This window comes from Ammospiza caudacuta, chromosome 4 (assembly GCF_027887145.1).
Source record: "Ammospiza caudacuta isolate bAmmCau1 chromosome 4, bAmmCau1.pri, whole genome shotgun sequence".
NCBI classification, from domain to species: domain Eukaryota; kingdom Metazoa; phylum Chordata; class Aves; order Passeriformes; family Passerellidae; genus Ammospiza; species Ammospiza caudacuta.
In genome coordinates this window covers 2,506,365-2,522,671 of record NC_080596.1, presented here as the reverse complement: position 1 = coordinate 2,522,671, position 16,307 = coordinate 2,506,365, and the positions used below count along the sequence as shown (strand labels likewise).

Genomic DNA, 16,307 nt, shown 5'->3' with positions numbered 1-16,307 from the left:
GCTGGGAGTTATTATTACTGTTCTGTTATTAGTTTAATTTGAAAAATTGCTGTATTTCTTCCAGACTGATTATCATACAACTACTAGGAAAAGCTGAAGGCATATAAGCTTTCCCACTGCACTGCCAAGATTCTCAGAGAAACTTGGAAAAAATTATTTGAATATCAATGACATTGCTTGCTGCATTTGACACTTCCATACATATATGACAGGTAGAGACTTCCAACACACTCTATGAAACATAGATTAGCTCTAGCTATGTAAAAAAATGTATTTACAAGCATAATTAAATGTTTTTTGCATACTGAGGGAAACTAAAGAACAAAGCTATGTATGGCATTGAACTACAGCAAGACATTGACCCAGTCTGTTTAAGCACAGGCAACCAGATTATTTTTTTGCTCTTTCAGAGGTGGAAAAAAATGTCTGTTAGTAACTCAAAATAACTGGAGGTTTCTGTGGCAACTGGTAAAGGAGGTTGTATCTCTCCCTGCTGCTTAAAGTAGAAGCAGTTCTGAGAGATTTCTATTTGAAGTTTGCATACTGGTGTTTGACTTCAGGTCTTGGAAAGGAGATTGCTTATCTACTTGTATTTTATCTTGTTGCTATTTAGAGTAAGAAACAAATTAACAAGGACCATAACAGAGGTGCTCTGCTTTCTCAGGTAAGTACATGAATCATTTGGGTATTGTACATTATAGTATTTTGTATTTTGGTTTTATACAATTAACGATGAAAATCTTTTGCATTATGTAACATCTTCATCAGATCAAATGATAAGCTTGTACAACCAGAACAGTTTTATGGCATTTGGGATGGGATTTGGAAGGACTTGAGCTGACTAGTGTTAGAAACTATTATTAAGGTTTCAGGGAAACTGCAGCTGCATTCCATCAAATATATTGGTAGGGAAAACTGTTATCTCCGTGGAGTTCTGTTCATCAGCTGAATTTTCCATAATACTGCAATAGGAATGGAGTGAGCATATTAGCTGTATATCTCTGATCTTGCTTGATGCTATTATTAATTTTAAAATATTATATGCAAATGCTAAATTGTTACGTCATTGCATATTAAAGTGTGTTCATCTTACAAAATGTGTAGCTGTTCCAAAGTTTTAATGTTTGCCATTTGTTTATAGTGATCTACTGCCTTTACTATGTTTATAAGGGAGAACACACATTGTTTTTGCAATAAAAATGGAAGATCTTGATTCCAAAATATTCAGTACACATCAAACAATATAAGCATTCCTTAAATCATAGAAGAAGAATGTTGGGAAACTTTATTCATGGCTTAATAGAGCTTTATAAAACCTTGCCCTATTTTCAGGTTATGAAGACTATTTCATTAACTGTTGAAGAGGAATTAATTGAACACTAATCTTTTACTTTCTGGGCAAATGTTTCTATCATGCTGTACAAAAAGTATTTAGCATACTTCATTTACACAAAATAATACTTTATTTGTATTCAGAAAGCTAAATTTCTTCTAAAATATCTCTGCAGATATCTACAGGCAGATATATTTTATTCCTAGAAGTGAAAATTTAAACACATAATTGCGAGAACCAGGATTTCATCCACCCACTCCCTGCAGAAAATGCTGAAGATAGCCCAAGGCAGCTTGTTGCTGTTTATATGCAGGCTATTTTTGACTCCCATTCCAAGGTGGCAAAGTTTTGGGTGTTTAGTGGAGATGCTGGGTGCCTGAAAAAGGACATTGATTTTATTTTGTGGGGTGACTGCTTAAAAATTAGGCATACAACGGTTAACTCTTGGATAACCAGCTCCTTGTTTGTGCACAGTTTTCAGCTTGAAATTTTTAGAATCATGGTTCTGTTCTTATTTGGCACACTGAAATCACTGTAAAATTACCTGGAAAAAAATCCTTTTAACTAGTTTCACTACAACATGGTAAGGATCTCAAGCTGCAAAAATGGGGTTTGTACACATTGTGAAGCATTCCCAGTCCAGCAGTGAGCCTGTTCAAGCTGTGATTAGGGGACAGAAATTGCCTGTATGAAGATGCCAAGATGCTCTACCAAGCACTGAAATAGGGTGTGTGGTACTGGCACTTGTTACTACATAAAGATGGTCTGGATCCTGTAGGGAGCTCTGAGTCTCTTGAGCTCTTCTGTCACAAGAGTTCATCTACTGCACTTCCATTGTTGCCAAGGAACAAATTTGAGTAAAAACTGCAAGGCAGTATCTAGAAGACCTTGAGCTAGGAGCAAATGCCAGCGTACAAAATGATTTCAGATGCGCGAGCAGATGTAATGGATGCTGGCAGAAGGCACGGAGGGCTGTAGCGTCTCTTTGGAGCTGTGATTTCTTCTATCCACTCTGCAGCATGTGACTCCCAATAGGCTGCAATCTGGCAGAAACCACATTGCCCACACAGTGCTTTTATTTCTGGAAACTGTGATAAAGTCTCTAGATTAAACCAACAGTCTTCATGTTTACTTCTTCCTTTCACTTGGTTTTAACAGAAATTATGTGCTTGAAAAAGTGCTTTTGGACAGGTTTTTTTTTCCTTTTACCTAGGACTAAATTCTCACAGGAGTTTTAATGAGGTGAAAGTACTTCCTTAACAGAGACAGTAAGGGAGAATTGACTCTGTAACACATTATGCTCTGCAACTCTATAGAAACCAAAAATGTATTTTGATTGTTTCAGTGTTAATACATGTGTCACAGTTGTGGGGTATTTTTAAAACATACATGTTTTCCATGGATTTTTTGTGCCTTTTCTGAAGGAGATACTTCTTTTCTTTTATCATTTCACTTGAGATGTGAAAATCCAGTAGGTTAATTTCTTTATACAGTGTATTATATGGTTACAGATTATTTATCAATTATTACAAAAAGTTTCTGTATTTCTACTCATAAATCTAAAAATATTAAGGGTTTTTTCCAAACTAAATTATTCTAATTTTTTCTTTTCTACAAGATTTTAAGGTGCACAAGGAAGCTATTGATTTTAAACTATTCTTAGCAGAAAAAGGCAGTTATTTTATTTATTATCATGAAAATAATGCTGTTGAAAAAAAATTAAAAACCTATTATCATAAAATGGTATAGAAAAGGGAATGGCTAGGTACTCTGAATTTCTGAGTAGCAAGCACAGAGAACTTTGTGCCACTTCCAGGCCTAACGTCGCTTCTGCTGGAATTCCAGATAGTGGCAGTCTGCTGAAACATGAGTTCAGTTACCAAATATAGCTGAGGGGGTACGAATTGCATAGGCACAGGGGACGGATGTAACAGGCCACCGTCCCCTCGACTAAGGACCAAGCAAGCTTCAGTGAAGAGCTGGAGCAACTTTAAGCCTATTCAGATAGAGAAGGAGAAAAACAACTTTACCTACTATTAATTATACTTGAACTCTTCATATTGGCCTGCTCATTGTAAGATCTGTTTTATATTTTCTGCTGGTCGTAATTGTTGTGTTTGTGGAGTAATTTTGCAGGATTTCAAAATTCAGAGAAAAAACATGTGCCTTTTTTGTTTTTAAAAATCGTACTAGATACATTTCATTCTTCATACGATTCTTTTGAAGATATGGGTCCTGTTAAGTAATGATTGGGTCATGTTAAATCATATTTTCTTATTTGGCAGGTTCTGCAAATTCAAGATGTTTATTTTTTTTAAACAAGTCCTTTATTTTTCTATGTTTTCCCATATTTTACTATATATCCTTACAAAACCTTAATTTGATTAGTTACTCTATTTTTTCCTGAAATTATTGTAATCCAATACATTTCAATTTTTATATTTACCATAGGATTCTTTAGAGCATCTGTATTGGGTTTTGAATAAGTGTTTAAACTGCATGATAAAAAATGTGGTTTTACTTGGGCATAATTTTAAATATTGACAAATAGGACCCCATAAGTAGTCTGTATGTAATAATGTTGATCTGCATGCAACATTGTAATTTCATTGTAATTTATGCTTGTGTCTTTAAATGATACAGTATATGACTTTGCAGGTTACCTAATGAGTATGATGATGAAAACTGTTATAAATACATTGTAGTCTAACTTGGAGAAGCTAGAAATAGCATTCAAAATTTCTAATTATGATCTTATAAGCTACTTGATAGGGTTAGTGATACTTCACCTCCAGTTCACTGTGATTACAAGTTGCTCTAAAAGAATAGTGAATTTATGTATTACAGTATGGCTGAAAAAAGGCTTTCTCCTGGAAGCTTCCATTCAGCTCCCTAAAGCTAGACATATGAATCCATTTTCAGGAACTTTCTCACCAAGAAGGCTTATCAGCATAAGAAATTGCCTATAAATCAGCACATTTAAATCCATCAACTTTATCTAAATATCCAGGTCTAGACTATTCACTTAATTTAGACACCAGGCTTTGAAAATTACTATATTTTTCTAATTTGTATTTTTCTAATGACAAAGCTGAGTATTGGGAAGAAATATGTGAATTCATAATACACTAATTTTAATCATCCTGTTGGGTGGATAACAATAAGTAAAATTGTCGTCCTACCCATGAAAGAGCCCATTGAAACATTAGAGCAGCTCATTGTTGGAAGTCAGGGAAGTTTATATGAGTATGTAATGCGCCACTTTGAGATGTGAACAAGCTAGGAACCCATGTGGGTCAGATTTAAAGAAAGATATAATTTGAAGCACAGACGTTACATGTTGTCTGAATAGCACCTTTGTTCATTTGAATACAATTATTTTTTTTAAATCTAAGATTAAGCAGGAAGAAACTCTGCAGTTTTAACTCTTGTTTCCCTGGCATTCCTCCAGTTTATGCCTGAACAGCTGAGCCTCTAGACCAACTGTTTGCTGGGCTTCTCAGATTCTTTCTTTAAAGCTGCTATGTGGTAGTCAGTTATACTGTATATACTTTTTTAGATTTTGTTGACAAGAGATTGGCATGGTTGCTAAATTTGTTGCCCTGTAAGCACAGATAACAGGAAAGGAAAATGTAATCCCAGCAAATAATAAACTTATCACTGAATTCTATAAAAACATTTCTCAAACCCTAAATGCTTTGGGTTTCTTAGACTTCTCTTTTATACATTGAGTTGTATCTGTTGGCAAGACAAACAGGCAAATCAAGAGATACATATGCTAAGCCAAGAATTCCAACCATCTATCAGTCATTGAATGACTACACGCTGGCTAAGCCCTGGTTTAGTGACTACAGGTAATTGGAGCCTGCACAAGCTGATGTAAAATACATCCGAGTGCGTCGCATGATTGTCAAGCCATTTCTCCACTATCAGTAGAGAATTAAAGGAAATTTTCTCTTTTTAAATCTTATGTAAATTTTTTTATTGTACAAATTATCATTGGAATAAGAGAATTTTTCAGGGAAACTAAAACCTCTGTTGTGCAATTCAATGAAATTCTCTGCAGAAACAATAATTATGTTTCAGCTCTCATCAGCCAAAATCTGGTGACCAGGTAGACAAGTACTTTTCAGCAAGGAGATTTTCAGGCCAGTCCTTCCCTTGGGGAAAGTGTGGTTTCCCTGATGTCTTGTTTCTTGCTGACTTTAAACAGAATGCTCATCCTAATTCTGAAGTCATGTTGGGAAACTGGAGGGGTATAAATGCTTCTCTGCTTTGTGAAACTGGTACAAAATATACATTATACACTTCCATTGAGCAGGATGATATATAGGTTGTGAAATCTATTTCTTCAGTGCTTTACTTCTAGCATATGGTAATTTTTCAGTGTTGAGGAAAGTGCTACTAAACTGGTAACAAGTTAAAAATGTTAGCACAATAAGTAAAATAATATTAAACACATTATCAACATTAAACAGAAAGGATAATTTGGAATTTCTAATCCAAATATCCTTGTGTGTATCCTCATAATGGTTTCAAGTTGAACACTTCTCTCAGAATTTGATGGTTTAATGTCTGGAAGGCAATGTTATGGGAAAGAGAAAAGTAAATATATTCCCAAAATCTTCATAAGGCTAAAACCAGAAAAAAAAATGAAGCATAATAGAATTGATGCAAAATAACCAATCAGATGTGAAATAACACCATATATCATATTGATCCAGTGGAATTAATGTTGTGCTAGGCAATATACAGGCAAAGGATGTCTTGATACTTCTGAGGGAAGATTCATAAGAAAAATTACTCCTAAGTGCTCTCATTTCCATCTAGACAATTTGCAGTCCTGGCTCATTCTAATAGAAAACAAGGTTTATGGTATGTCATACATCATTATGTTCTGCTTATCTTACAGCTTTGTAGCTTATGGGAACTAGGATGTAACTTTTTTAATTAAGGAATTGTTCTTGTGTCTTCCAGGATGCAAGACAGAGGCTGTGGCCGGGCATTGCCTCTTTCTTTAATGCTGAAGGAGACTTACTCTCCAGAAAGAGACAGCAGTAAGGGATATCCTGAAAATATGTCAGAAGCTTCATCTTACCATGAATTTTTCTGTGATTCCCTGCCAGACCCACAGAATGGTGAATTTTCAAATGAACTTTCTGCCTTCCTTACCCAGGAGGAGATAAGTAAGAGCCTTGACATAGCTCGAGAAGCCATTGCCAATTCCATGGAGGAAGATGAGAACACAGCACCAGACTTTACTCATTATCTCAACACCCCTCTTTCTAGCCCTTCAGAAACCCCTTCTTTCAGGGACACTGACCTGCATGAGCAAGACACTGTAGAGACACCTCAAGCGAGCTGTTGGCCTTCGTCTGCTGCAAGTCATGCTCTCCCAAGGAATCAGAAAGAGCAATCCACTGCACCTCAGACAGAGGATAGTTTTGTCACAGTTTCTAGGAGACAAGCAAGCACCTCACCTTTTCTACCTGCTAGTCCCAGCTTTGTCAGAAGCCTGAAATTTTCAGAGAAAGTTGGTGCATGTATGCCTAAGACAAGCCCGAACTCTGAATCGACATTGCAGGGAGAAGCTCCTTTCAGGAACAAGCTGTGTGACAAAGCTGCCACATTCATAGAGGAGTTATCATCTATATTTAGACAGGCAGCAAAGACAAGGGGCCGTAGTCCCGATGGGGACTCTTCTTCTCCAGACAGTGGATACCTGTCACCTAACAAGAAACAACCAGCTTTAAGTACCTTGGTGAGCCAGGAGTTTGACAAACCACATCAAGAGACTGAGCCTGAGGAAAAATTACCTGGACTTCATCTGAATGGAGAACACTATTCTGGAAGGGGGAGCATCATGGAGAGCAAAATGGTCCTGTGCCGTCCCTTCATCAACATGGAAGAGCATGAACTTTCACCACCTCTATTCACTCAGAAGCTCCGGAGTCAGGAAGTTGCCGAAGGAAACAAAGTATTACTGGAGTGCAGAGTTGCTGGCAACCCAGTTCCTGATGTCAGGTAGGTGCTAAGTCACCAGACAGCATCACCTGATTGTGGAAGATACCTAAGGACAGGTATGACACTGACTTGCTTAGAGGCAGTCACATAAGAGCAGTCAATCATGAAATTTTACAAAGCACAAAGAATAACATATTCTAGTGTCTTTATTTCACTAGAATGCGTGAAATAAAGACACTAGAATGTCTGTTTGCTTAGGAAATTAAATTCTTCTTGATTTAAGAGCCACATGGCAAAATTAGAAATAGAATTGGCTCTAGCAACATTCTATGTGATGGTTACTTCATCAATCTGGATAAAAGAAGAGACAGCTTGCTCCTAAAGAGCATATCTCAAGAAGATGATACAGTTTTTACTGCTGATTAATTAGAATGTCTCCAAGAGCCATGTAAACTGTTTTTCTGAATTTTAACTCAGGCAGAATCATAAAATAAGAAGGCTTTTAATGACTGAGGAAATGAGTAATGAGAAACATTGCTGACACAATAGTTGGTTATTGTAAAATCAAGTATACTTTTAAGTAATCACATCAGTATAAATTAATGTGTAACTTCTGTCTTGTTTCCCTTTTGACACACACAATTGTGCTATGTTAGCAGTCTGTAGATACAGCCATTACTGCACTGTGGCAAATATGATTCATGCTAATTTTTGGGCTCTTGCAAAGCTCCCTGACTGTCAAATTAATACGCTTTCATGGTCCATTCCTGAATTGGTTTTATTAAATAATTATTAATAATTCTCCATCTGGCAATTGAAAGAAGTTACTAATAAAAATTTTTCAAAGTTTCCATGAAAACGAATTTCCCCCTTCATCTCTGTTTCATTATGGGTCCTCAAGAGAGGAAAAATACGGCAGCTGCACCTCGAAAACTACTCATTTCGGAAGTCGAAGCACTTCTTTTGCGTGTCCTTTCTGTAGTGACAGCGACTTGGCTGAAGAGGTCACTCACACACAGCACGGGCGGCACAGAGCCCTCAAGTGAGCGCCGCTGTGGAGCCAAGAGAGCAAAAACCAAGGCTCGCTCAGGGATTAAGAGACAGCAAACACTTGGGCGATGTTTGGGGGAGACTCCAAAGTCTGAATCTTGGGGAAAGGAGGGGGTTCTTTCCAGATGAGAAAGCATGCTGAAAAATATGTTGTGGATTTTCATCTATAAAAGCATTACTGGGAACTGATAAACAGTTTCATAGTATCATCTAGGCACATCACTGTCCTTCTTCTTGGATATGAAAAGGAGTTTCATGGTGTATCATATATATAGCCAGTAAATAGTTAATTTACTGCAGTGGAAAAAGACAAGCCTATTTAAAACCACCCACATATTGCAGAGCAAGTGAAGAATGTCTGTGCTACTTTCAGAAGTATTTTCTGCAAATGGGAGTTTTATATGGTTTAAAAATAAAACAAAACATCAGTGATACAATAATAGTTGACCATTCTCTTGTATTTTGGTAATGAAAATAATCCAGTTTTCTAAAGCACTTTACTTAGACTATTGTTTCATTAGACTGGGTTTCTGGGTTTGTAATATATGTGGAAAACAATCTTCAGACCATAATCATATGAATTCAAAATATTTACAGTTTTCTGAAGAAACTAGCCAGAAAAATAAATGTGTAAAAGATATTAAGCTCTTTGTGAAGGTTTCTGAATAGGAAGAAAGTAGAAATGGATATTAGGAAAGCATTGTATTGCATTGCCGAAAGAATGGAACAAGCTGAACAGTTACCTGGTGTGAGAAGTGTCAGAGTGACCCTTTTGGCACATGCCAAATCTGGTCAACAGGAGATGCAGACAAGGGCATGAGCCAGGCCAGTCACAGTCTGTACATTTGCATATAGCAACACAGTCTGTAGAAACCAGGCTTCAGCTCTTCTAGTTTTCCCCAGGAAATCCAGTTTCAATAACGTAGCCACTGTAAAGGCTGTTTTTGGAACTTTGTGTGATAAGTGTGATTAAAGCTGAAAGCAGTTGGGATTTTTGTGGGGGGGTTTTTTGCTCAGTTTTATTTTTGCCTCAGCTGGAAAGAAAACTGGAAGCCACATTTCCTAAAGTCATGAGGAAGTAACAATAGTTTAATGGTGACAGGAAACTCACTAAATTCTTATTTCACCAGGCACTCAAAAAGTTGTCCAGTGTAATAATGAATACAGCTGATATTTAAGCAGCATCCATCACTGGCAACTATGAAATATCCAACTGATGCCAGAGCAAAAGGCCTTCAAAGGAATCTTCATAGGCTTTTCTGGTCTTGTAGCATGTTACTGCTTTTCTATGCCTCATATTTTATCCTGGACCCAAGTGATCTTTATAACTGGTTCTCTTCCCTTTTCATAGCTTTCTTGTATCTAAACTTTTTAAGTCCTCAGCCTATACAAAGTTAAGCTAGAGTCCTTCTCTATGCAGCTACTTTTCTTATGAGGATAAACATAACAATGTTGCAGAACCTTAGTATAGTTGAAGAAAACATCAAATGTTGTGTAATGACAAGGTGTATATTTAAAGGTTATTTGATTAGGAAAACCTCTTAAATTTAAAGTTCCTTAGATGTTCATAGCCATACACAGCTGAAAGTAAAACAGTAAGTGTTATGTTTTGAGTGACAAAACTTGACCAAGGTAGTTTTGTACTACAAATAGAAAAAAAGTATATTTTGACAGAAGAACTTACAACTACAATCTTAGTGTTGAAATCCAAAAGGAAATAATCAGTTACATTTCAAGTATCATTAATGGGTTTTTTTTTTCAAAGTTCAATGTCTAACTTGCTAGTTCTACTAGCAGAAAATCAGATTTCTTAAAATGAATATTTTGTCACTGGTCAGAAGAATTATTATATTTCTGTAAGATTCCAGATTCCAGCCTGAGACCTAGGAAGGTACATAGTGATTTGAGAAGTTCTAGGATATCTGCCTTCTAAAGAAGGTCTAAAACATGTGAAATACAAGTTGAAACAAAATGTCTGTTACTCTCAAAACCAATGTATCAGTGAGTAACTGTCCTTCAAAGTGCATCAGCAATGCTGTGTTTAAAATACTCATATTAGCCTTGAGCTAGCTAAAGCAAATCCCAGCTGGGTGTGACTTAGACCTCTTCAGCATTCTCCTCACCACCTGAATATTTAAATGCTTCAAAGCCTGGAGCTGTAAGCCATGATTAAAGTATTTTCTGCGGTCTACCTTGAGCTGTAAGCTGTGATTAAAATATTTACAGATATTCACCCAGCTTCTGAAGCATAAGAGGTATTGGAATTTTTGTACAAAATACATTCCTTTTTCCACAGCAAATTGATGCAAAAAATTATACAAATCAAAGCAAAAAATAAATCACTTTCCACATACTACATGACAAGAACAAGGTTTCTTTGCTTTAAGGAAATAATTTGCTCTCATTATAATCCTTTTCTTCTCATAAGTTCTGTTTGCCTAGATTTGATTGTAACAATACCCAAAATGCCCACCTAGAACCATTACTTGTGCACAACCAAATACTGTTCTTAGAAAATACAGAAAAAAATGCAAAATACAATTTAAATTTATAATAAAACCAAATTATGTTGACTTCTATAGGTTCCAAATCTTACCCAGTTTTACGGTCTTTAAAGGCTTTGAAGCCTAAAAAAGGCACAATAAACTGTGGCACCACCATGGTCCACCCATCAGGCACAGATGCAAAGAAAATTGAAAATCAGATTAAGTCATGCTCAACACAAATCTACACAGATGTGTAAAAACCCAAGTGTACAGGACAACAATGATTAAACTACCTGCACAGCAGTTGATAGTTTTGTCTTGGAAATTTGGTAGTTTTAAATCTTGGTAAGAGGTGCCCCAGATGTAGTTTCTGCTTCTTTGCTGGACTTGATTTGAGCTAGGAAAATTTAGAGATAGAATTTAGTTTTATTCCTTGAAATCTCTTATGAGTAGATTTTGTAGTTGTAGTAAAACACCAGTGCCTTGGTGGGGGATAGAGATGTTCTACTCGTGCTATAATGGCAAGGCTTTAGTACTACTTATTTTTATCAAATGTGAATAGTTATTTATGTATGTGTGGTAATGGGACATATTTGACCATTCTAGGTATCCTTAGTTAAAATCAAAACATGTTTCATGAGTGAGAAATTTTAATGAAGATATTTTATGATTAATTTATTTAAAATATTTGATAATTCCATTCTTGTTTGCTTGACCCAGACCAAAATTTGCTTCTGAACCATGAAATGCCTAATGTGTCTTAAAAACAGAGTTTAGTAGATTACAAGCATTATGTTAGCTACAGTGATTGCAGAAATAATTCATAACACATAAAAAAGATTAGGATATATTCTGTGTGGGAGGAGAGGGCTCTTGTGACTTGAAAATCAGTAACAACTATATGTACTATTCTTATACAATAAAAAAATAAAGTCCTGTATTGAGCTTTGAGATGATTTACCAGAGCCCCAAAATGTCATATTTTGCTGTTAAAATTTATTGAAAATACTTCCACAATTTATGCAATTGTTTCTGCTTCATTATTTCAGTGCTGTTATAATTCTTTATTAATATCTAGGACAGTGCAACAAGAAATAGTGGCTTTCTTATTATGCAACATTTTGTAAATAATAAGTATCTCCTGAATATCTTGCATTTATTTCCTAAGGGTGATAATACATGAAGTTAGTTGTCAAATTGCTCACAAATATAAACATTTTTCTCATATTCTCCCCATATTTTTCTTTATTAAAATGTTTTCCCAATAAACATACTTTTTTACACAAATCTCCCATAGTCCTCTATTAATCTTATCAGAGCTGAATCCTGCTAATCTGTCTTCATACTAGCCCTTTGCAAACAGAGGGTCCTTGTTAAGAATGGAAGAATATTCTGGTACCCAAGAAGCTCCTTGGGTCAAAAATGCTCTGTTTGCAGATCTGGATGTTTTTCTGTGTATGGAGGGAGCATTGACAGCCATCTGAAAGTGTTAACAGCATTCTTATTGCTGAGATTAAACAGAAAAATGTTGTTAGCCACTTTAATATGGCAGTACACTCTTTTGAAAAAATCTGCTCAAAAGTAATATGTTGTCATTTAGAATTTTATTTACACTCAATGAAGATAAAATATCTTCAATATCATTCCCTTTCATATCAATATGAAAATTATATTTCTGCATCCTCAATATTTTTGTGTCACAGTAGTATTTTTTATTTCTCTTTATCAAAAATGTCTTCTTTACTTTTGTTGGGCTTTTTTCTTCATTTACAAGTCAACATAATAGCGATATGCAGTTGACCTCATTATTCTTTTAGCCCTTCTTTCCTTCTCATTTATTTCCTTTTATACTCTTTGATTATTGGACCATACCACGCTATTCTTGTGTCTTTTGTTTATTTTCTTTTGCTGATTTTCAGGTAAGGCCTGGCCATCTCCAGGCATCCCTGGAGTTTGAATTTTCTTTTAGAGCAGATCTGGAATGTAGTGTTGAAAGTCACCTCAGTGACTTGTGAAACTGCTCCATAATTCTTAATTCTTAGAACAGTGCTCTGGACTAGTGGGCTTTGCTGGGGAATCGAGGGTTAATAACCCAGCACAAATGGAAAAGCTATTGCAGGAGCTGCCCATAGGGATTTGTGGCCTGCAGGTATTAGGTAGGTAGCATGCATCTTTCAGATATTTCCTTTTCCATTCTCCATTCATTTCATGGCAATAAGAGGCCACACTCAGGATTTTCTGCATCTGGGGAAAACACACAGTGAAGTTAAGGCCTGTGTAGGTCATGCACCCACCTGCTTTAAAAAACAGTGTGGCCTATCTGATCAATGCTAGTAGTGCATCAGTTTTCTTAACTTGTAGGTAACAGTTCTTTTACCTTAGAACCACTTGGAAAGAAGATTTGCCATGGTGCTCATTAAGAACAGCATTTGGGAGACTCCTGTTGTATATGATTGTGTGGTTGCAGAGAGGAGCAGAGCTTAGTGCCATGTGTGTGTAGCCAGGTTGTTACTGTGTAGGAGTGACTGGTTACAGCCATTGCCTGGTTGTTACTGTGTAGAAGTGACTGGTTACAGCCATTGCCTGGTTGTTACTCTATGGGAGTGACTGGTTACAGTCATTGCCTGGTTGTTACTCTATGAGAGTGACTGGTTACAGCCACTGCCTGGTTGTTACTCTATAGGAGTGACTGGTTACAGCCATTGCCTGGTTGTTACTGTGTAGGAGTGACAGGTTACAGCCATTGCCTGGTTGTTACTGTGTAGAAGTGACTGGTTACAGCCACTGCCTGGTTGTTACTCTATGAGAGTGACAGGTTACAGTCATTGCCTGGTTGTTACTCTATAGGAGTGACTGGTTACAGCCATTGCCTGGTTGTTACTCTATGGGAGTGACTGGTTACAGTCATTGCCTGGTTATTACTCTATAGGAGTGACTGGTTACAGTCATTGCCTGGTTATTACTATATGGGAGTGACTGGTTACAGTCATTGCCTGGTTATTACTCTATAGGAGTGACTGGTTACAGTCATTGCCTGGTTGTTACTCTATAGGAGTGACTGGTTACAGTCATTGCCTGGTTGTTACTGTGTAGGAGTGACAGGTTACAGCCATTGCCTGGTTGTTACTGTGTAGGAGTGACAGGTTACAGCCATTGCCTGGTTGTTACTCTATATGAGTGACTGTTTACAGCCATTGCCTGGTTGTTACTCTATGAGAGTGACAGGTTACAGTCATTGCCTGGTTGTTACTCTATAGGAGTGACTGGTTACAGTCATTGCCTGGTTGTTACTCTATAGGAGTGACTGGTTACAGTCATTGCCTGGTTGTTACTCTATAGGAGTGACTGGTTACAGCCATTGCCTGGTTGTTACTCTATGGGAGTGACTGGTTACAGCCATTGCCTGGTTGTTACTCTATGGGAGTGACTGGTTACAGTCATTGCCTGGTTATTACTCTATAGGAGTGACTGGTTACAGCCATTGCCTGGTTATTACTCTATGGGAGTGACTGGTTACAGTCATTGCTTGGTCTGTTGGTGTATATGCCCATGTGCACTGCTGGCCAAGGTGTTTTTCCAAGCAGGGAGAGGTGTTAGGATTGCTTTGTTGATGTACCACATGGTCTTGGTTTCTGACATGGTAGTGTCAAGGGCAATGAGGGTCGTTAGGGATGTGCACATTCAGTGTTGTCCATTTGGCCTGCTCTTGTCTGATACCTCTGGGTATTCATCAATAGTCATACCCAGCCTATAGGAGGAACAGAGGAGGAGGAATTTCTCCAGCCTTCCATTCCCTTTCCACTCCTCTTTCAGGACTGCTATAAAAGATTTTGAAAATTTAGGATTCTCTTTAGATGTTAAGGAAACCATCTTTCAATAAATTGTTCTCTCAACCCATAGGCTCTGCTTTTGTCCCTCCCTCGCCAGAAGGGGCAGGGGAAAAGGGAGTGGCTTATTTCAAGTTTAATTTCCTCCTGGAGTTAATCCACAATAATGATAACCAAATGTTTTGTTTGAGAGGGTGAGGTTTTTTCCCTTGCTTGCCTGTCTAACACCACAGAGTACAATATTTAAAACAGGTACCTGGAAGGAATGCATGGCTCTTTCCTTTGAGAAGTGATCTTTACAAAGTTCAGACTGTGATAACAGGATAATTTATATGGGTCTTATTAAATAAACAAATTGCTAGAAAACAGGCAGAGCAATCCACTGATCCATTACAAAATGAGTATTCAAAGATGAAAAAGAATGTGTGGATGTGGTTGGGAAGGTGGCCTATGGGGACAGAAACTCTTTACTTGCTGGGTTTTGTAAAAGCCCCAGGGAGGATCTGTAGATTCTGGACACTGGGGTTATTCTTATGTTTCGTTTATTTATTGTCTCTCTAGAATAGTTTTGACTACATGATGTAAGCATTTCCTCGTCTTTGTTAGACAGGCTCTGTGGATCACCAGGCTCTCTTTCTTTGGAGCTGTCATTTTTCATGAATGTGGAAATAGCTCTTGTAAATTTTGGGGTTTGAAAGTTTCATGCTTTTGTTTTGGTTTTTGTGCATGGTTTTTTTCATCCTGAAATTGGAAGGATAAAGCTTGTTAGGGGCATAAAGACAAGTGCTGCAAGAGGCAGTTGCAAAATCAAAGGGATAGTTATTGGAACTAGAATTACTTTCTTAAACTGGAATTAGGAGGAGAATTGCAGCTCAAGTACTTTATTTTTCTCTGTTTGTGAATGCCAGTGTCTCTGGATTAGCTTTTCTGATTGCATTAGTGAGATTTTAAAAACAACTCTGTTCACTTCTTTATTCTTTTTATTCCTCTTTTTCTGCCTCTCAGTGAAAGAATGCAGATCTAAAATTCCTTGGTAATGCTCCCAAAATAAATAAAGTATGGACTGGTATTTATAAAAAGACTCAAAGATTGGATGAAAATGTTATCAAAATACTTGATGGTTAACATGAAAAGCTTAAAAGTAAAGTAATAAAAATTATGCTGCTATCTAAATAGTAGAAAAAACATAAAGGACTTTTTGTATTTACATAGGAATTGGATGAGACTTGGATGAACTTTAAAATAATGTGGCACCACATGTCTTCAGAAAGCTCCTTCACTACACAAGCTTTGTTTATGTTGAACATTTGTAGTTTAAAACCACAACTTAATTGAAGTAGTTTTAAAATACAGATTTTCCAGAAAAGTGGGGCTGAAACAGTGCCGGAAGCAGAATTCCAAGAGGCTGCTTTTACTTCATGTTTCAGAATTTATTTGTATAAATCTTATATGCTGTCTCAGGGCCTTTCCAGCATTGTTCAAAGCATCACCAGTCAGGAAGTCTGGCAGTGAGAGAATACATTGGCAATCTGCTTGTCATGGACTAATTGAAAGTGATCTGTGAAAATTAAAGCTAAATGTAGCGGCTAAGTAGAACAGAGGCAGGATTGAACTGACATGATTTAGGCCTATTTTACTAGTACTGAA

At 36.8% G+C, this 16,307-nt stretch overlaps 1 protein-coding gene across 3 annotated transcripts in view; it reads left to right on the top strand.

The window, feature by feature from the left end:
- Positions 1–461: 461 nt before the first annotated feature.
- PALLD (palladin, cytoskeletal associated protein) overlaps positions 462–16,307 on the top strand; it is a 187,059-nt gene continuing 171,213 nt past the window's right edge. For 2 of the 3 annotated variants that reach the window (XM_058803342.1, XM_058803340.1), the window contains exons 1-2: positions 462–664; positions 6,311–7,357. In XM_058803342.1, coding sequence (XP_058659325.1) covers positions 6,312–7,357 — 1,046 coding nt within the window. In that variant the 5' untranslated portion in view covers positions 462–664; position 6,311. Of the gene's footprint in view, positions 665–3,393; positions 3,408–6,310; positions 7,358–16,307 lie in introns of those variants that run through there. The other variant, XM_058803341.1, reaches the window with a different exon arrangement.